Source organism: Notechis scutatus, chromosome 11 (assembly GCF_049901735.1).
Source record: "Notechis scutatus isolate UNSWTSFEM ecotype Mainland chromosome 11, rNotScu1.2, whole genome shotgun sequence".
Classification (NCBI taxonomy): Eukaryota; Metazoa; Chordata; class Lepidosauria; order Squamata; family Elapidae; genus Notechis; species Notechis scutatus.
In genome coordinates, this window is record NC_142019.1 from 14,709,842 (window position 1) to 14,731,903 (window position 22,062).

Below are 22,062 nucleotides of genomic sequence, written 5' to 3' on the forward strand. Positions count from 1 at the left end.
CATGGTCCACTGAGAAGAGGCAGAACTTGATGGCTAAATGGCAGTTCTCCCAACTCATCGATTCCATCATGACCGATGGCAAGTTCATGCTTGTATCCCTGCTGGAAGAAATGTTGGAAAAAAGAATGCTATAGTATACTTCAAGTTACAAGGAAAAAATTAGAAGTATTTAGTTGAGTACTTAGGCAGCCCTCTTGAAAGAAGACTCAAAGGAGAAGGTTTGCAAGAAACAGCATAAACCCAAAGAGTAGAGAGGCTGTAAGCAGTGGTGGAATTCATAGGATATTAGGAACCTGGGAATAGTGCAGATCATGTCAAATAAAATGAACTTGACTTCTTTTAAAGCAGGGTCCCCAAACCCCTGAGCCATGGTTCATTACTGGGGCGTGGTCTATTTGTAACTGGGCCGCTTGAGTGGTGGATACCCATGCATGCAGCTCAACTTGCACAAGCTGCACCCACATGCATGTGACTGCCAGCCCACTGCTTGCACAACTTGAGCTGTGTGTGTCGGCCCGCTGCTCACACGGTTTGGTTTCCCCTCTTCCCCCCCACGCTGGGCCTCCAAGCCACGAAGCTTGGGGACTGCTGATTTAAAGCACTAAAACCAACGTTGGGTAGATGACAGCAGGGTTTATGGTCACGTTGCTTTCTTAAACATACCTTCCACCTATGTTGGGACTATGATTTCCAGAGTTCCCCCACAGTGGGGTGGGGGGCGGATTATGGGAGCGATAGTCCTGAGTTATCTTGAAAGGCAACCAGTTTGGAAGGCTTGCTGGAGGGTAAGTTTGCGTCGCAGATTTAACAGCGAGCAGAGAAACGAGTTGTTAGGCCATCTCCCAAGTCGCCTCCATCCCCACGATTTGCAGTAAAACTAATGTGATTGGATCCATGTTCAACTTGTAGGCTGAGGGGTTGCATCTGCTCTAAACCCACGTTTTAACACCTCAAAGCCATCGCAACTTAATTACCGAATGCTTAGCTCTTTCTTTCTATGGCTAATTCTGCCCATCTCTTTCCAGCCCTATTAAAGACATTCACGACGTTCTGGAAGTCATGGTGTTTGATGAAGATGGAGATAAGCCGCCTGACTTTCTTGGAAAAGTTGCCATCCCTTTGCTGTCTGTAAGTTATTTTTTTCCTCTCTGCTTTGGCGCCATACATCAGCTCAGCCTTAATGGCCTCCATGGGACAGGGCTGCTGCCTTCTCCTCCTGCAACGATGTGCGCAGAAAGAAAAATAGCCCTGTCTTGATGTTGGCATTGCAATAATCCTTTACCTTGTAGGCACGGTTCTCTTTCAATCATTCTGCACATTCTGCAATCATGTTCTCTCTGTGTGTGTACAAGGAAGGCAGGAATCCTGGCCGCAGCTTTTGATTCATCTATGAAGCATTTCCTTGAGAACATATTTCTGTATCTTGTTTTGTTTACTCTCTTGCCTACTTCACTGTTGGGTGTGTGCAGGGGTGTGCAAACAGGCACACTCTTTTCTCCAGGGTAAGCCTTAATTAGTCGAGCTTATTTTCTAGGTACTTTCAGTGTTTGTTCAGATTCAAAGCAGATGTAGCATTTCGAGGGGACCAAAGGCAATTCGTATGCATTGTGTTCTGTGAGTCAAATCTGGGTCAGTTGTGCTTCTTGATTAGGTTTTGGATGGGGTGTTTGGTTTGCTTTCTGTGCTTGCAACTTAAGCTTAATTTCATATGGGAACCCTATTGTCCTTCTGGTAATTGCATAGTTTAATACAGCTGCAAAACTCTTCTGGAGTACTTTTCCCTGTGAAGAAGACAGAATGCAGAATAACAGAGTTGGAAGGGACTTTGGAAGACAATCCCCTGCTTAGTCAGGGAACCCTATAGCATTCCAGACAAGTGGTTGTCCAGTCCCTTCTTTAAAACCTCCAGTGATGGAGCTCCTGCAACTTCTAAACGCAAGCTGTTCCACTGCTTGACTGTTTGCACTGTTAGGAAATTTCTCCTTAGTTCTAGAATGACCTCCAAGTCCCTTCCATGTTCTACATTCTACATGTATTCTAAGAAGCCAAGAATTTCTCCTTGGTTCTAGATGACCTCCAAGGTCCCTCCCATACTCTGTTATTCTATATTCTGTGTTCTAAGAATCTACTTTGATAAACAGCAAAACATTTCAAACCAACCAAAACTAATAAGTCCAGTTGCCCTGACTCAACTTCCAGACTCGGGACACCAAAGAACCTGTCTGAAGACACACTGATAAAACTGGGTTAGCATTTCTTCTTCCGTTTTCTAATTAAGGCTACTTCTGAATTTATTTTTTTTAAGTGAGGAAAACGCTTGTAGCATCTTTTGCCAGAGAGCTTTATTAAGTCCTCCTCTTTAATTAAACCATATCAGCAGCTGCCCAAGGTGGCCTGAAGGAAAGTTACAGTTCCTTTTCTCAACTTTCATAGCTTTTAACGTAGCTTTAAAACCTTCTCTGTTTTTAATTGCAGAGAATTTGCTTTCAAAGGAATCTGAAAATGTGCAGCTTCATGGCAATGCTCCTTTTGACTTTTGAGCCACTTTAAACTTATTATTCTTTCCACATCTATATTTTCAGCTGCCTGTTCCCCAGTTTTCCATTTCTTTTCCTTTAGACTGTCCTTTAAAACTGTTTTTCTAAGGCAGGCTGGGGAAATTTCTTTTGAAGAGCAACTTATACTTTTAAAATTAGGAGATATCCCACAGCACATTTTGAAGACTAGCAGGTAGATGTTCATATCTCACTATTGTCAGAAACAGCTGCCTCCGAAGATACATTTATATGTACTTTATATGTCTGAAAGTTGCTGAGGTAGTTTTCCCCCCCTCAGCCATGAATACAGGACCCTTCAGACTCTGTTCTTCAAGGCAGGCCAATCCTTTCCCAAAATATCTTGGTTTAATCTCTTCTTTTTTAAAAAAAAAAGCATATATAGATATAATTCTCTTTTTGATCCTATTCTTTCATATTTCAAGCTCTCCAATGTTTACTTGCGTGTTTTTTTTTTTTTGGAATGGTTATCAAAGCTCGCGTCGTGCGCCGAACCGTTTGATGTTTACAGGGAAGGAACAACTCCTTAACATCTTTTATTCAATTTTTGATGACTCTGTTAATTTCTCCCCAAATCCTCATATCCCTGATGCTGCTGGACGGGAACAGCATGAGCAGCTGGTCTCCTGGAGAGCTAGTGTTTGCCAAATGGCTTGTGTGAGAGGCAGCCGGCTGTGTGAGTTTGACAGGGGTATGTTAGATCTCAATTCCCTCCCCTTTCCTCTTGATTTTATAGACGTTTGTCAAGAGCCCCTCACAATTTCCCGAATGGGGCTGTGAGAGGGAGGGAGATGGTCCATGGGCTGGATACGGAGAAATTGAAGGAGAATGTTAATTTTCACCCTTTCTTTCTTTCTTTCTTTCTTTCTTTCTTTCTTTCTTTCTTTCTTTCTTTCTTTCTTTCTTTCTTTCTTTCTTTCTTTCTCTTCTTTCTTTCTTCTCTCTCTCTCTCTCTCTCTCTCTCTCTCTCTCTCTCTCTCTCTCTCTCTCTCTCTCTCTCTCTCTGTCTCTCTCTCTCTCTCTTGTGTAGCTGATATGTTAAAAAAAATAATAATATCACGGCACATTTCTGGTTTAGTTGAAAGACTTGGTTTAACAAAATAAGAGAATAACAGAGTTGGAAGGGACCTTGGACCCTACGTCATTCTTGTCCAGTCTCTCCTTAAAAGTTGATGGACCACCCAAAACTTCTGAAGTCAAGACATTCCACTGGTCAATTGTTCTTACTGTCAGGAAATTTCTCCTTATTTCTAGGTTGGTTCTCTCCTTGATTAATTTCCACCCATTTCTTCTTGTCCTGCCTTCAGGTGCTTTGGAGAATAGCTTGACTCTCTTTTCTTTGCGGCAGTCCCTCAAATATTGGAACATTTCTATCATTCAGCCTTTGTCCTTCTTTTCACTAGTCTAGACAAACCCAATTCCTGCTACCGTTCTTCATATGTTTTAGCCTGCACTCTTTCCAGAGTCTCTACATCTTTTTTTTACAATATGGTGACCCAAGCTGGATGCAGTATTCTAAGTGTGGTCTTGTTAAGGCTTTATAAAATGCTACTAACAATTCAAGTGATATTGATTCTGTCCTTCTTCTAAAGCCCAAAAAGAGCCTGAGGCTAGATTATCTCAAGGAATACCTTCTGCCTGATGAGCCTCTCCAGGGAACTTAGAGGTGTCTAGAGAAGTAGGGCCTGATTGCAAAATTTTGGATGACATTTATTTAATTACAGTCAGTCCTTACAACTTACGACCATTCGTTTTGCAATTGTTCAAAGTTAGGAAGGGACCGAAAAAAGAGACGCACAACCTGTCCTCACACTTGCAACCATTGTAGCATCCCCCCACCCCCAGTCATGTAATCAAAATTTAGTTGCTAGGCAATTGGCAAGCTGGATTTTCTTCATGATTGTATGATTTGCAGGATGACTGCACAAAAAAAAGTTTGTAAAATTGGTGTGTCTCGCTTAAGAATCATATTGCTTATCAACTGAAATTCTGATACGAATTGGGGTCGTGAGATGAGGAGTATCTGCATTATTTTGCTTCCTTAATAGATGCTTTTCTGATCTAGGGAGTACTCCCAAGTGGCTAACATAATTTTAAAACCAAAAACACAGAATTAAAACACAGTAAGTGGAAAAGACGGATTAAAATTAGCAATAAACTTTTTTGTTCTAGCACAAAACTAAAACATTCCTCTCCTTCTTAGACAATTTACTAGTTGAATTGAACTTAATGTTTAGTTCCTGTCCTACACTCAAATATTGGAGGAGGACAATCACACTAGTGTATAAATTGTAAAAGATCAGAGTTGTTCTGTTTTTGTTTTTACATTGGAATAGTAGACTTGGACTATTTATTGCTTTGCCTTGGTTTCATTGTTTGAATCTTTGAATCTTTTTTTTTTTCAAATATTTCCAAAACCTTTTAATGATTCTAGTCACTTTGTAATCTGCTTTGAGAAATCTGGATAGTGGATGGGTTTGAAATAAAATAAGTAAATAAATTAATATTTCAAGGCCGGCCAGCTGGTTGCCTGAGACTAGATCCAATTCTCATCTTCCTTTATTTGTGCTTTGGTGGGTCCTAGCAAATGGAGCAAAGAATAGCAATGTGCAAAACTCGACCAATCTGAGAGCAGAACGATCTGGAATTGGTGTGTTTTACACATCCCCGGTGAACAATGTGCTCAAATGGTTGTTGAAACAAGAGGAAGGAAAAAGGCCTTCCTTGTGTTACAGTGATGGAGCAGAGAGCTACTGCATTCTGTTGATTTTTTAACATATGTGGTTAAAGGCAGTCCCAGCATATCTGGGTTTGTTGTTCTATTGCATCTGGAGCTTGACTGGGGAAAAAGGTGGTTTGTGAAAAGAAAGGATTGAAGTTTCTGAATTTACTTTTGGACTACAGAGTGATGGTGATGATCTGCTTTGGTCCAGATGTAACTAGATCAGGTTGGTTGGATGCAATGTGGAAAATGATATAATCGCATCATGATACGAGGGAGCTTCGTATCACTTATGAGCATGACAGGAAAGGAAGGAAGGAGGGAGGGAGGGAGGTGAAGGGAAGAAAGAGAGAAAGAGGAAAGAAAAAGAAAAAAGGAAGGAAGGAAGAAAAGGGAGAAAAAGAGAGAGGAAAGAAAGAGAAAAAGAAAGAAAAAGAAAGGGAGGGAGGAAGGAAGGAAGGGAGAAAGAAAAAGAAGAAAAAGAGAGGAAAAGAAAGAAAGAAAAAGAAAGAGGAAGGGAGGAAGGAAGGAAGGATGGAATGAAGGAAATGAAGGAAGGAAAGAAATACTCTACCTGACTTTGTGGTTTCTTCCCCAAACCCCCAAAACTTTAACCTTAGACTGTCTACTATTGACCTCACCCCTTTCCTAAGAGGTCCGTAGGGGGCGTGTATAAGCGCACCAATGTTCCTACCATCCCTGTCCTATTGTTTCTTTTTATTTTTCTTATATGTATCCATTTCATGCATTCATAACTACGTTTATACTTATACCTGTTATGTTATAATCGCTTGACAAAATAAATAAATAAATAAATAAATAAATAAATAAATAAATAATAAATAAATAAATAAATAAATAAATAAATAAATAAATAAATAAATAAATAAATAAATAAATAAAGGAAAGGAAAGGAAAGGAAAGGAAAGGAAAGGAAAGGAAAGGAAAGGAAGTAAATTTGAGTAGAGATTGTGCTACCATAGCAGTAATTACTAGACTAAAAGAGAAGGCTGAGCATTGCCAGTTTGATGGCATTTTTTTTCAATAAAATGAGGATCTGAACTTTACTTTCTTGTATCTCTTTGTCCCAATCAGCTTAACCCAAACTGAAAATCTGCATTGTACCTAGCAAGTAGAAATTTACTTAAAATTATAACCCCATAATTTGCTGTGACTGAGACCACTGAATATTTTTTTTTTCTAAACTGGTAGAAGTTTAGAAAAGCCTAGAACTACATGACAAATCCCAGAATCCGCACTGAATCCACAACTGAATGCTAATTATTACATTCTTTCTCAAGGGGAAAGTTATATTTCTCTCCTCTTTCTCTAACACCCCCCTTCTATTTTGCTTAATGTTGAAGGAAGTAGTTTGGAAACATTCAAAAACCGGCTGACCCTTCTGTGATTATCTACGTGCACCATCATCAAGATTTCCTTGCAGCTGATAATTCACAGAAGGAAACCAGGGGGCGGGAAACAGAATGTGGTGGTGGTGGGGGGGGAGGACTTGTACATAACATTTGGACAGCAATTTCCTGGGTTGGCCCAATGATGAATTTCTGCTCAGATAAGAGAACGGCCAATGATCCCTTGCAGCTGTTAAAACTCTCCTCCCTTGTCCTATCCGGAGGTGGCAAATCCCGAGTTCTGCTGGAGCTATTGTGTGCCATGCTTTCAACCACGGAGGCTGCATCTGCATTGAAGCCAGATGTACTTCTGTAAATAAATGCTGTGTGTGTGTGTGTGTGTGTGCGTGTAAAAACGGAGAAAAGTTGCCAACTCGTTTTTCTTGCAAACTAGAACAACACAAACCCTGCCATTCCCCTCTAAGACCTTTTAGCGTCCTGTTCAGTATCGGGACTCCAACGTTTTCCCCGTTTTATTAAAATTCTCCAGTGGTCAATAGGGTTGATGCTTGGTAGATGTAGCAATGGCTCTCCTTAGTAGTGCTGAATTCCCACACATCCATTTCACCTGGCAGGTTTTGTACAAATGGCTGAGCAAATCTACCCGTTAGGCTGGGGCAGAGTCTGGCCTGAAGCTTGATGTCCTGCAGGGCTGTTTAGAGAGGATAGCGTTTTGTCCAGTTTGGAATAAACTTTGCTCCAGTTGCCATGGTTTAACCTTTTTTAGATAACTGTTGGCCTGGATGATAGAATCTTCATTTACACATTCAGTTCGCAAGTCTTCACATGAAGAATATTAGTTTTTTTTCTCCAGATATTCAGAAGGTTTGTATATATTTTTTCCCCCAGTCATCTAAACATCCTTGTAGAACTGAGAATAATCAACCAACAGAACAGAAGTTGCCTACAGAAGTTGTGGGAGCTTCATCTCTGGAAGCTTTCAAGAAGAGACTGGACTGCCATCTGTCAGAAATGGTGTAGGGCAGGGTCTTCAAACTTGGCAAGTTTAAGACTTGTGGACTTCAATTCCCAGAATTCCTCCTCCAGTCACATTAGCTCAGGAATTCTGGGAGTTGAAGTCCACAAGTCTTAAACTTGCCAAGTTTGAAGACCCTTAATCTGTCTATTCTATTCTATTCTATTCTATTCTATTCTATTCTATTCTATTCTATTCTATTCTATTCTATTCTATTCTATTCTATTCTATTCTATTCTACCTCTCTTTATCTGTCTATTCTATCTATTCTATCTTTCTCTCTCTCTTCCTCTATCTATCTATTCTATTTATCTCTCTTTCTATCTATTCTACCTCTCTTTCTCTAATTATTCCAGGGGTCTTCAAACTTGACAGCTTTAAGATTTGTGGACTTACAACTCCCGGAATTCCTCCTCCAGTCCATGTTAGCTCAGGAATTCTGGGAGTTGAAGTCCACAAGTCTTAAACTTGCCAAGTTTGAAGACCCTTGGTGTAGGGACTCCTGCTTGGACCAGCGGGGAGAGGGGGAGGTTGGACTAGATAACCTACCAGGTCCCTTCCAACTCTGTTATTCTGTTATTAAATAGCTTGCTTAAGCTTCTAATTTGTCATATTGGAGAGACTAGAACAGCTTTCTGTAATCTGAGCATCCTTCACGTAGGTAGTTTTCAATGGCCATGCTGGCTGGGAAATTCTGGGAGATCTGAAGATTCTCACCTGTCCTGAAACTGTATAAACTCAGGTAGTCATAACTGTTCAGTGTGATGCTGAACCTAACATATTCCTTCCTTAAAACTTAATGAGGCTTTTGTGAAAGCATCTTAAAATGCGGGCTGCAATTTCAAAATCATCTTTCGGTATTTTGTTCTGCCAAGGATGATTCCCCCACCCCCGCCCCATCCTGTGACAGCTTTCATGTGACGTTATTTTGAATCGAGTTATTTCCCATCTTAAAAAGCAGGGCCTGCAGTTGAAAAGGGAGGGAGACTGAGCAGAAACCAAATGTGTAATCAATCCTTATTGTACCATGTATAATGTCTATTTTCCGCCCGTATTTTTTAAAAGCCAAAAACCACCTTTCCTGATGAGCCAAATGGTTTGAGATAGGTGTTTGGTTTTTTTTTTCTAACCTCCCATTTAGCACAACAGAAGCCAACAAACCAATTAGAACCTTGGAAATACATTTTATATTCCAGGCAACACCGAACTATTTATAGGAATCCATTTATTTTTGGTCATGTGTATTTATTTTGTCTCTCAAGTAGGTGTGAATATTTTTTCCAGTTATGATTTTGTAGATTCAGCATCTACATGGGGATTATACTCGGAGGGAGGGTGGAATTGAAGGCTCCTGGATTTGGGGTAACTGTTGTGCTTTGAGGATTACAGCACCCACAATGTACCACACAAAAACAGAAGTGGCCCTTGAACAGAACACAACCTCTAGAACAAGGGTCTTCAAACTTGGCAAGTTTAAGACATGTGGACTTCAACTCCCAGAATTCCTGAGCTAACATGACTGGAGGAGGGATTCTGGGAGTTGAAGTATACAAGTCTTAAACTTCCCAAGTTTGAAGACCTCTGCACTAGAGCTTGACCTTGAGGAAGCAACCAAAGTTAGACTTGCCTGAACAGAGCATAGCACATGGTTTTTAGGCTTGAAGTTGAGTGCATTCCTTTCATGGTAGGAAAATAATGAACTTGCCTCTTTTTTTTTTTTAAAAAAAGGATTTTCTATTAAATGCATTTCTTAGTGCTTAATAAACACCATGTGGTCTGGGTATTTACTGTGCTTAACAATACAAATTTACATTCTTAATCTCCACCCCTTTTTCCAACCATTGGTAAAAGAGATTCCATGTTTGATAATATTCTACATCTTCTTTCCGTTTAATTTTCAATGTCAAACTATCCACTTCTGCACAATCTAGTATCTTCCTAACTATCTCTTCATCTCATGAACTTGCCTCTTGCAGCTTGTACATGTGTGTGGACTTCAATTTTGCTTGCAGTTGAAAACAAGCTTCTAAGGCAAGCTTGATTTGAGAGTAGAGCAGAGTACATAGAGTAGAGAAGAGTACATAGAGTAGAGAAGAGTACGTAGAGAAGAGAAGAGTAGAATAGAGTAGAATAGAGTAGAGTAGAGAAGAGTAGAGTAAAATAGAGTAGGGTAGATAGAGTAGAGTAGAGTAGAGAAGAGTAGAATAGAGTAGAGTAGAGTAGAATAGAGTAGAGAAGACTAGAATAGAGTAGAGTAGAGCAGAGAAGAGTAGAATAGAGTAGAGTAGAGTAGAGCAGAGAAGAGAAGAGTAGAATAGAGTAGAATAGAGTAGAGTAGAGAAGAGTAGAATAGAGTAGAATAAAGCAGAGTAGACTAAACTAGACTAGAGTAGAATAGAATCATAGAGCTGGAAGGGACCTTGGAAGTCTTTTAGTCCAGCCCCTTGCTCAAGCAGGAGACCCTATATCCATTATAGCGAACCTATGGCACGCGTGTCAGAGGTGGCATGCAGAGCCCTCTCTCTGGGCACGCAAGCTGTCACCCCAGCTCAGCTTTGCCACGCATTCTCGCCCACCTCCCACCAGCCAGTTGGTCTTTGGGTATCTGCCATGCATGCATGGGGTCACAAATGCGTGGGGGTGGGGTGCATGTGGGGGAGTCATGCATGCCTGAGTGGGGTCACACACATGTTGCATTTTGGGGATGCGCGCGCACGCTTTGGGCACTTGGTGCTGAAAAGGTTAGCCATCACTGCCCTATATCATTCCAGACAAATGGCTGTCGAGTCTTTTCTTAAAAGCCTCCAGTCATGCAGCACCCACAACTTCTGAAGGCAAGCTGTTCCACTGGTTTTACTGTTAGGAAATTTCTCCTTATTTCTAGGTGGCTTCTCTCCTTGATTAGTTTCCATCCACTGCTTCTTGTCCTGCCTTCAGGTGCTTTGAATAGGTTGACTGCATCTTTTTTGTGGCAGCCCCTTAAATATTGGAACACTGCTGTGATGCCCCCTCTAGTCCTTCTTTTCATTAGATCAGCCAGTTCCTGCAATGGTTCTCCATATGTTTTAACCTCCAGCCCACTAATCCTCGTTGCTCTTCTCTGCACTTTTTTGGCTGTGCAAATGCATTGAAGGTGATATAAATAGCAGCTTTATTGAGCTTATTTTTGACACTTTTCTTTGTTACTTACAGATTAAAAATGGGCAGCAAAGTTGCTACGTGTTAAAGAATAAAGATCTGGAACTTCCATCGAAAGGCATGGTCCACTTGGAAATAGAAGTCCTGTTTAATCCTGTAAGTCTATGGTCTTTAGAGGAGAAGTGGTACCTATTTATCTACTTGCATTTGCATGCCTTTGAATTGCTAGGTTGGCAAGAAGCTGGGTGAGGATGGGAGCTCAACCCATCGCATGGAGCTCAGTGTCAGGATTCCAACAGTTACCCCAATTAAATCATGAGTCTCGAGCCAAACTTCCAAAATTTCAAAAGGATTTATTGGGAGTGAACATGTCCGACACTGTCTGGGTGTAGCCGACTCTGAGTCACATAATTCATTGTCACCCTTGACCCTGGATTTCCCCCACCCCCTGGGTGTATCGTAATTCATATTCTCCAATGGGACACATCCATAGCCAAGAGTCATCAATCATGTTCTCCAGTTAGATGGCAGAAACTTCAGTCACCTGGTTACTGTCTTTGAAAAACTATTCATGGAATTCACTTTCATTTTCCAAGCTGCTGCTCTGCTCTTTCAAACCCCTTTCCCCTCCTCCCTTTCTGTTGGAAACTCTAAAAAGACCATAGAAATATTTTATGAATTGACACTCAGGTCTCTAACCTAGACTGTTGGCTTTTCAGCTGAGAAGCTCAGCATCTTAACCACAGAGCCTCTGGGCCACCCTAAACAAATAAATGGCTTCCTGAAAAGTGGAAATAGCTGTTTTTTCTCTCCTGATTCTGGCTTCATTATTGAGAGAGATCAGAACTGAGTTTACCTAAACCCTAGACCAGCTGCAACCCATTCCATAAACTATGGTTTATCCTGAATAACCTCTTCATGTGGGCATGTTTCTGGGTGATCTTTTCTCCAAGGCTGAAGAACAGTCTTAACAAGGGAGGTTTCAACTGGAGAGGAGTATTTAGATAAAAGGAATATTGGCAGAAGATATCCAGGTTTATGCTTGTCAATGGGGTGGCTGAATGCTAAATGGAACCCTGAATTCTGGTGTTATGTGGTTGTTGCTACTTCATTTCAGATAAGAGCAAGCATTAGAACCTTTTCTCCACGTGAGAGGAGAAGTTTGGAAGACAACCGCAAGTTTTCCAAGAAGGTATGTCCACGCTGAGGCTCCTAGACAAAACCCTGTTGACCCCAGAATTCCATAACTCTACTCATTCTCTGGAAAGTGCCACATTTCCACATACTTCAGGATGAAAGTTCTCAAGATCATTGTTAGATGATGAACATACAGGACAAGGAGATGGTTTAGAAACATTGATCTCTATTAGAAACTACAGGGATATCAGAGGATGTCCCAAAGGTGCTTTTCTAAAAGCAACTGGACTTGCTTGTTTTTCTTTGAAGACGTTTCGCTTCTCATCCAAGAAGCTTCTTCAACTCTTCTTCTGAACTGAAGAGCTGAAGAAGCTTCTGGGATGAGAAACGAAACCTTTTTCAAAGACAAAAATAACAAGGAAGTCCAGCTGCCTTTTGAAAAAGCACCTTTGGGACCACCTGGATGATTGAGAATCTCCATAGATATTAGAGGATATTATATCAGCTATGATATCATCCAAATCACATCATTTGCATTATGGCCATGGCAACCTCTGGACTTCCATGACATCACTTGCCCACCCCAGTAGAAGCTTAATGCTGAATAGGAATGTTAGATTCAGGATTGAATATAAGGAATTCATTGGGTTTCTTAATCAGGAAAAACCCCTTTTTCCCCATCATGTTGCTTTCCAGAATTTTAGGGATGATGCATTGTAGAGAACTGTCAATGTGCTCCAAGCCTGGTATAACACACCCATCTAACTATAAAAATAATTTAAACTTGTAAAATGTAGAACAGAACAGATATGAACACATTACTCTGTTTGGTTGGGGGAGGGGGTTTCTTTGCTGCCCAGTCTACGGTTAAAACCTCTCCTGCCCCACCCTGACCATCCTCTCCCTAATTTTCATTCCCTTGGCTGGGCTGCCCACCAGATCTTATCAAGAAATGTGGATCGGGTGAAACGAATCTCCATGGCAATCTGGAACACGATACAGTTCCTCCGAAGCTGCTTTCAGTGGGAATCTCCTACAAGAAGCTTGATAGCTTTTGTGGTGAGTGGGATTAATTCTCATACCTAATTAAATGTGGTTTTTTTTTAAAAGAGGCCTTTGTAATTAGATAACTACTGAACTGCTGCTTTTTGGGGTGTGTGGAGGAGATAATATATGTCTTGAAAGAAGATCTACAGTATACAATTCAAAGACCTGAAGAAGAGTGGATATGAAAACACTTCTCGCCCTTTGCTGAACCTTTTCTCTGGGGTGGAAGCTGCCCTCCAAAACAAACCATGTTATGACTTGGAGGAATGCCCAACTATGTTTGCACTTGTGTATCTGTGTGCCCATGCATACCACTTTTTAGCCAAAAAACAGTTCTCCTTGCTAAATGAATAATTTAAAGTTCCCTGAAAAAAGCAACAACCCAGAAATGAAAATTATTTTAGAAATTATTTTCCTGGCATGGGGTGGAAAGAGTTTAGATTTATTGCATTGCAACCATAGCAAATTGTATAAGTTCAAGCTTTTAAAAAATTAAAGTACGGTGTATTTAATATTATTTTCTTTTAAAAACATGTCCATTGGAAGTCTGTAGAGTTTCTCATTCATCCAAGTCATGGTTGTCCCAAAGGTGCTTTTTCAGGAGGCAACTGGACTTTCTTTGTTTTTTGAAGACATTCCACTGCTCATCCAAGAAAGTCCAGTTGCCTCCTGAAAAATCCACCTTTGGCACAACTATGACTTGGATGACTGAGAATCTCTACAGACTTTTAGCTATACAATTTGGGATGGACACCCTTCAAATGGTGTGGGAGTAGGAAAGGATTTCCAGAGGAAAAATTGCAGACTACAGTAACCAGGAGCATCACTCAGGTGACCCAGAGGACACAGGTGAACCTCCAAGTGGCCTCAACTACTCTCTAAAAGGATGCAAACGACCAGCTGTTTGCATGAAATATAAACCCTTCCTCACCATCCAGTCAGAGCTGAAGAAGCTTCTTGGATGAGAAGCGAAACGTCTTCAAAGGAAAAAAAACAGAAAGTCCAGTTGTCTCCTGAAAAAACACCTATGGAATGTCCATTGGAAAATTTCAGAGTTTATAAGACAAAGGGTCGGGAGAGGCAAATACCTGGAGAACTTTCAATTCCAAAGCAGTTCCCCCCCCCCCCTGAGTTTTCAAAACTTAAAGTAGGGGGGGAAAATACTTAGAAGATTGAAAAGGAATAGGAAGCGATTTGCAGAAAAAGATGATTAAAAAGTGTACAAATCCATGCTGTGTTTATAGCAGGTTGGCAAGCATTTCTAATTAAATGATCTCGCGGAGCTTGTCGGAGCAAGCAATAACTGGCTGATGGAATAAAGCAATTGTATCAAATCTCTCTTTTTGAAATGAATTGCCCATCTCTTTAAAACAGAGTTCTAGGTAAGCCTTGGGCCAACCCTGTGAAGACTTGGCTGGACAGTGAAACACTACAAGTTCTCAAACCCTTATTTCACTTAGCTACCGCAAGCCAAATAACCACCCATAGGAACATCCTTGGATCTCTTTTATCTTCCAAATTATACTCTCTGGAACTACAGTTTATATAGTAGCTGTGTTGAGAGATTATACTTCAGAAAAATAGAAGAACAGAGCTGGAAGGGACCTTGGAGGTCTTCTAGTCCAATCCCCGCCTCAACCAGGAGACTGTCATGCCCCTGTCGGAGTCTAAATCTGAGGAGGAAGACAAACTGCTGACAGGGAGTGGGAATGAGGAAACTGGGGAAGGGCAAAGTCTGGCTGGGCAGAGCAGGAGAGAGGTAGAACAAGGGGGAAGCAGTTCAAATGAAGACCCAGGCCCACCTGTTCTTCATCCTAGGGCATGCAGGGAGGAACGGAGAAGGGAGCAACGTGGGTTGCGTGACTTATGGGGGAGGAAAGGGCCCTGATTCCCTTCATTAGCTGCAGCTGGGAACACAATGTTTAAAAAGGGAAGCTGCACACAGCAAACTGTTGGGAGCAAATTGTGAGTTGATCTGGTCTCTTCGTGGCTTATCTGTGTTCCTGGCATCTTCCCAACTGTATGACTTTTGCCGTGCTTTCAAGTTTGAAGTTCCTTCTCCTGCCCCGTCAAGTTAATTACTGCAGCTTGGTTTGTTTACAGTCTGTATGTATTTTGTTTTGGACTGAATTTTCTCCAGCCGAATGTAACTTGGACAATGGGGGCAAAGTTGGAGATAATAAAGGGACTCTTCTTGCTTATTTGACTGTGTTGCCTTTGTGCCATGCCCTGGGTCATCACACAGTTTAGAGGAAGACCCAAGCCCACCCCCTCTTCATCCTAGAGCACGCAGGGTGGAATGGAGAAGAGAGCAATGTGGGTTGCGTGGCTTATGGGGAAGGAAAGGGCCCTGATTCCCTTCATTAACCACAGCTGGGAATGAGAGTTCAAAAGAGATGCATGCTGAATGTGGCAGTTTCTGGGAGCAAATGTGAGTTATCTTGTATTGACTGTGCTTATCTGCATTCCTGGAATCCTCCCAACCGGGTTGATTTACTGCCATGCCTTCATGTCTGGAATTCCTTCTCTTGCCCTGCCAGACTAACTACCTCATCTTGCCTTGATTGGACTTATAGTTACTGTTTGTGTTGACCATATTTTGGACTTGATTTTCTGCAGCCAAAGGCTGTTCCTGGGAGAGTTTTTCTCCAGCCAGAAGGTAACCAGGTCATTGGGGGCAAAGTTGGAGCTAATAAAGGGACTCCTCCTGATTATCTGACTGTGTGGCCTTTGTGCCATGCCCCTTTGGGTCATCCCAGGAGACCGTATACCATTTCAGACAAATGATTGTCCAGTCTTTTCTTGAAAACCTCCAAAGTTTGATCACCCATAAATGTGTGTCAGTTATCAAGTATCTGAACATAAATCCATGGGGATGCTGCAACGGTCATAAGTGTGAAAAATGGCCATAAGACCCCCCTTTTTTTCAATTCCATTGTAAGTTTGAACGAATAAGTTTGTTTGTTGTAAGTCGAGGAGCCAATTATTATGTATATATGCCAATTGTTAAGCACCTGAACGTTGATCATGTGACTGTGGGGGTACTAAAATGGTAAATCTGAGTCCAAGTTCTAAGTCATTTTCATTTCAGGGCCACTGTAACTTCGAAGGGATGCTGAACGAATGGTTGAAAATTGAGGGATATCTGGGTAAACCGTGGGGTCCTTGGTGCTTTCTGAGCTTGGTTGTTTTCTTGCAGATGTTTCGTTACCACACAAGGTAACACCATCAGGGTTAGAAGGCAGTGGGGTGTGCAGAGAGGAAGAGGAGGAAGTCTGTGGAGTCTTTGGTGCTTTCTGAGCTTGGTTGTTTTCTTGCAGACGTTTCATTACCACACTAGGTAACTTCATCAGTGCATATAATATAAGTCATATACAAATATAAACTTTCGAGCTACCTTTTTGAGACCAATCTTATGATGACATAAAACAAAATATTTTTACAAACAGTCTGGAGAATCTTATCCTAGAAAGGTTAACCCTGCTTTATGGAGCCAGTATCTACTATTGCAGAACATACAATGCAATGTAAAGGTTGGTTTTAAACATTGAATGGCTGTTGTGAGGAATTGTGCTTCACTGCACATGCTGCTTAGGACTCCCCCACCTCCCAAATAATTATCCCTTCTATCAAGAGTTCCTAGTGAATTAATGACAATTATGTCATTGAATGAAATTATAGTTTTTCTTAATGCAATTACAGCAATCTGAGGGAAATTAAAGAACAAGTTCAACGATCCCCTTTCTTTAACTTCCTGGAAAAGCCCATCAGAATGTTTTCCAAGGAATACTGTAAGCAGGAATTAAAGCTAACCTCCTGCATTCCTTGTCAATCTATTCTCCAAGCATCTGAGGGCAGGACAAGAGATGGAAACTAATCAAGGAGAGAAGCAACCTAGAACTAAGGAGACATTTCCTGACAATTAGAACAATTAATCAACTTGCCTCCAGAAGTTGTGATTGCTCCAACAATGGAAGCTTTTAAGAAGAAATTGGACAACCATTTGTTTGAAATGGTATAGGGGGTTGGACTAGAAGACCTCCAAGATCCCCTCTATTCTATTCTATTCTATTCTATTCTATTCTATTCTATTCTATTTCTATTCTATTCTATTCTATTTACTCTACAATTAGAATAGAATAGAATAGAATAGAATAGAATAGAATAGAATAGAATAGAATAGAATAGAATAGGATTCTTTATTGGCCAAGTGTGATTGGACACGCAAGGAATTTGTCTTTGGTGCACAAGCTCTCAGTGTACATAAAAAGAAAAGATACATTCTTCACTCTATTCTATAGGACCATTATCTATATTATTTATGTTGCATTGTATTTTTATTATGGATAGCACTAGCAGGAGCAAAATCAATTTTGTTGTATATATGTACAATGACAATAAAGGTTGTTATTATTATTCTATTCTATTCTATATTCTGTTCTATTCTACCCCTATTCCTAAATTGTCCCATTGGGTCTCCAGTTGGCAGAGCCAGGTCTTCAGGCTCTGAGGAAAAAGGTGATTGTATGCTTTCCACCCATTTTTCCCTGCCCATCTCCTACACACACACACACACACACACACACACACACACACACACACACACACCTGGTTTTCACCTCTCACTTTGCATTCTAGGAACTGTGGTAGAGCAGAAGGCCAGAAGGCATGAACTCATTACTTTCCATGAGTTTTTGCAAGAATCCTGTGAACCATCAAAAAAAAAAAAAATCAGGGCAGGTCCCTGACTTCTCCACCTCTTGGCCTGAGAGATACTTATCTCCTTCGGTAGTATGAAGCTAAATGGGGGGGAAAGAGATTTAGATTGCTCACTTCCTCACAGGCTTTGCTAAGAGGGCCTAGTTATCTCTTGATGAAAGGCTACAAGGGCTAGACTGGCAAGTTAAGAAGAAAGCATTGGATGTTGAGTGGAAAGCTTCCTGGAGAAAGGCAGGGCCAAATCAGTTCTCTTTGGTTGACAAGAACGCTACACAAAAATCTTGGTTTGAAGGATGTATTTTAGAATGATGGCTTTGTCATCCTTCTTGGTTCATCGTTAGAGTGGCCCACTGCACACAATTATTGTTGAAGTCATTGAACTCTCAGAGGGTCATGATGTCTGTCCATCCTTCCATCCATCAATTTATTATTGATCTATCTATCATCTACCTACCTACCTACCTACCTATCTATCATAGACAGCTATCATCCATCCATCCATCCATCCATCCATCCATCTATCTGCTATATGTCTGTCATCTATCTATCATGTCATCTATCTTCTACAACTATCATCCATCCATCCACATACATATTACATACTTCTTCAGTATTATTATTTTTAAAATACAAAATTAAAAGATAAAAGAAAAAGATTTTTTTTTAAAAAAAAAAAGAAAAATTCAGGTAAGAAAAAAGTAAAAATGCAAGAAAGAGGAAAGAAAAAAAACAAAAATAAAAGAATGACTTCTGACTTTCTTTGGTAGCACAATATCCACACTATCATTGTAGTCTTCTGGGATGGGGTATTAGTTATTCTCAGAGTTTGGTGGTTTTCTTACAGACTATTTCATTACTGAGCTAGGTAACATTATCAGTACTCTTCCAGGATGTTTTTGACTTTCCAGTCTAGCCAAACTGAATGCATAATATTCCAGTAGAATATTGTATGTTTTTGGCCCAGTTCATCAGCAAGCTTAACAAAAGATGTTTTTCTGTACAGGCAACCCTTGACTTACGACTGGTCATTTAATGACAATTCGAAGTTAGGACAGACTTTCCCAGAACTACCTATGACCTGTTTTCAGAGTTACAACAGCAACACACCACCCTGTGGTCATATGATTGCATTTTGGGCACTGGGCAATCTTATAGCTATTTGCAGTGTTTCTCAGTCACGTGATCACGATTTGTGACAAATTTCAAGTATTCCCTCCCCTCCCCACCCCAAAAAAAATACACCCAAAACAAAATCCAACCATTGGGGAAAATGGGTTTGCTTAATGACTGCCCCATTAGCTTTACAACTATAGTATCCATGAATGATTATTGCAAAAAATAGTTGTGATTTCAAATATACTCATGCAATGCCTCCACTTACGACAACAATGCCTCATTCCAGACTCAGTTACCATCGTAAGTTGAGAAATGACTTGTATTCATAAAAGAGCAATGGACCAGGTGTCTTTTCTATACACAGAAAAATAAACTTAGCTTTACAGAATGGAGATAATAAGTCTAGCTCAGTCGCTGGCATGTGGTCCTTATACGATCGCCCTGAGCTGCAGCTAGTTCCCTTAGATGATGAGATTTATTTTCCCTGTGAATTGGCTTTTTCTGTGGGCCACCTTGTATGCCTTCACTTTCATGCCCCCTCAGTTTGTGGGTAACTGTGATGCAAAGTGCATTGAAATGCTAGAATACTTCATTTGTCTTAACATACAAACTACAAACAGGCAGCTGTTGGTAGGGAGATACAACCAGATTTGGTTCTGAATCCGGTGGGACGTTAGAAATTTCCCACCCGGAATTCCTTATGTGAGGCCTTGCGGAAGAAGATAGTTAAATCTAGATTACATTATTTTTATTTTCCCCCAAAAGAGAAGTTCCTGTAGGTGGCAATGTACAATCAAGAATGGTAAAAACTTCGGTTTCCACACCCTTCCGTTTCCCCTCCTTTCGTCTGGCTTATACCATCCTTTGCTCATCTCATTTATTCCGAATGGTTGTTAGTATTATTATTAGTATTTATTTATTTATTTATTTGATTTGCCAATTGTTTACAAGATAATAAGTATAAATGTATACATAGTTGTGAATACATGAAATGGTTACATATAAGAAAAATAAAAGAATAAGAGAAACAATAGGACAGGGACGGTAGGCACGTTGGTGCGCTTTATGCACGCCCCCTACAGACCTCTTAGGAAAGGGTGAGGTCAATAGTAGACAGTCTAAGGTTAAAGTTTTTGGGGTTTGGGGAAGAAACTACAGAGTCGGGTAGAGTATTCCAGACATTGACCACTCTATTGCTGAAGTCGTATTTCCTGCAATCAAGTTTGGTGCGGTTTACTTTGAGTTTGTATCTATTGTGTGCTCTTGTGTTGTTATGGTTGAAGCTGAAGTATTCATTGACAGGTAGGACATTGCAATGTATGATTTTGTATACCATGCTTAAGTCAGACCGAAGATGGCGTAATTCAAGGTTTTCTAGTTCTAGAATTTCAAGTCTGGTGGCATAAGGTATTCTACAGCGAGTAGAGGAGTGGAGAACTCTTCTTGTGAAATATTTCTGGACTTTCTCAATTGTGCTAATATCAGATACGTAGTGTGGGTTCCAGACTGATGAACTGTATTCGAGTATTGGTCTAGCAAATGTTTTGTATGCTCTGGTTAGTAGTGTGATATTACCAGAGAAAAAGCTACGTAGGATTAGGTTAACAACTCTTAATGCCTTTTTGGCTATGTAGTTGCAGTGTGCTCTAGCACTTAGATCATTAGAGGTGAGTAATATTATTTTATAGTAATAAATTTATAGTAATATTTTTATAGTAATAATAGTAATATTATTATTAGTAATATTATTTTAGCCCAACCCACTTCACTGAGTTGTTATGGAGGGGAAAAAATAGGAGGCAGGAACATTATTATGCATGCTACCTTAAACTGTACAAAATAAAGGCTGTATATTTTCATGGCTGCTTGTTACTACTTTTATTAAAAATATGCAGGAAGTTTGGAGTCAAAGGGAAGGAGTGGAATTCCCTCACAGACATATACTCTTATCAAGACAACAAAGAGTGCTAATTCTTCATTCTTTTTCCTGTAATTTTCTCCAGCAAAGTCCATTCTGAGGAAAATAGAGTCTAATGCATTAGAAAACTTAAACATCAAAATGCTACCTTCTGGCTACAATTCATAGAAAATAACCATGAAATGATCTTGGAGTGGAATATCCACAGAGCTTTGAGTGCCATGCCAAGGACAACGAAATGTAATTTCGCTTCCCCATCCTTCAATTTTCTAAAAGTGATCCAGATTCTGGCAGGTTGAGAGGTCAGCTACTTTGTGGATACATCAGCAATGATTCCTGTTGGTTGAATAGAAGGCAGGAATATAAGATCAGAAGGCTGGAAGATCATACACTCCTTAGGAGTTAATTTCTTGTGTCTTTGTGATATGTTGTAGCAGATGAATTGGCAAGTATTAATGAGCTTGCTAAAAGTTAGAAAAACCTCTTAATTCCTCAATGTCTGTGGAGATTCCAGGTCATGGTTGTCCCAAAGATGCTTTTTCCCCCAAGAGGCAACTGGACATCCTTGTTTTTATTTGAAGACATTTCACTTCTCATCCAAGAACCTTCTTCAGCTCTGACTGGATGGTGGGGAAGAAGAGCCGAAGAAGCTTCTTGGGTGAGAAGCAAAATGTCTTCAGAGAAAAACAAGGAACTCCAGTTGCCTCTTAGGGGGAAAAAAAAGCACCTTTGAGACTCTTAATTCCTCAATTCCCCCATCCAGCTGGCAATTACATTACTCTTTCTTTCTACTTTAAAAAATGTAGATGCACCATCTTGACTCAACTTCATCAGTTCCCCAATCTACTGAAAATTGATGGGGGTGGGGAGAAGATTCTCAGCCTGGACTATTGGAAGGATTATAGTAGCATTCAAAAGGAAAGCCGGCCAGGCGTCATTAAGCAAGATAAACATCTGAATACAGAAATGACAATGAGAGCACCGTAGGGCTGGAAGGGACTTGGGAGGTCTTCTAATCTAACCCCTTGCCCAAGGCAGGAATCCACATACCATCATCAACAAATGTTTGTCCAATCATCTCTTCCTGAAAACCTCCAGTGATGGAGTACCCAAAACTCCCAAGAGGCAAGCTAGAATCATGGGGCTGGAAGGAACATTGGAAATCTTCTACTCCAATCCCGTGCCCAAGACAGGAGTCCTTATACTATCCCAATCAAATAGTTGTCCAATCTAGTTTTGAAAACCTCCAGTGATGGAGGACCCACAACACCAGGAGCCAAGCTGTTCCATTGCTTAATTGTTCTCTCTGTCAGGAAATTAATCTT

The 22,062-nt window shown here is 40.5% G+C and overlaps 1 protein-coding gene across 1 annotated transcript in view; it reads left to right on the forward strand.

Annotated features, from left to right (window-relative positions):
* The window catches only part of MCTP2 (multiple C2 and transmembrane domain containing 2), a 150,465-nt gene that overhangs the window by 84,845 nt on the left and 43,558 nt on the right, over positions 1-22,062 (forward strand). Inside the window, exons 14-17 of the mRNA XM_087972852.1 lie at positions 1,026-1,128; positions 10,855-10,956; positions 11,918-11,992; positions 12,877-12,996. Of these exons, the coding sequence (XP_087828978.1) occupies positions 1,026-1,128; positions 10,855-10,956; positions 11,918-11,992; positions 12,877-12,996 (400 nt within the window). The remainder of the gene's footprint in view (positions 1-1,025; positions 1,129-10,854; positions 10,957-11,917; positions 11,993-12,876; positions 12,997-22,062) is intronic.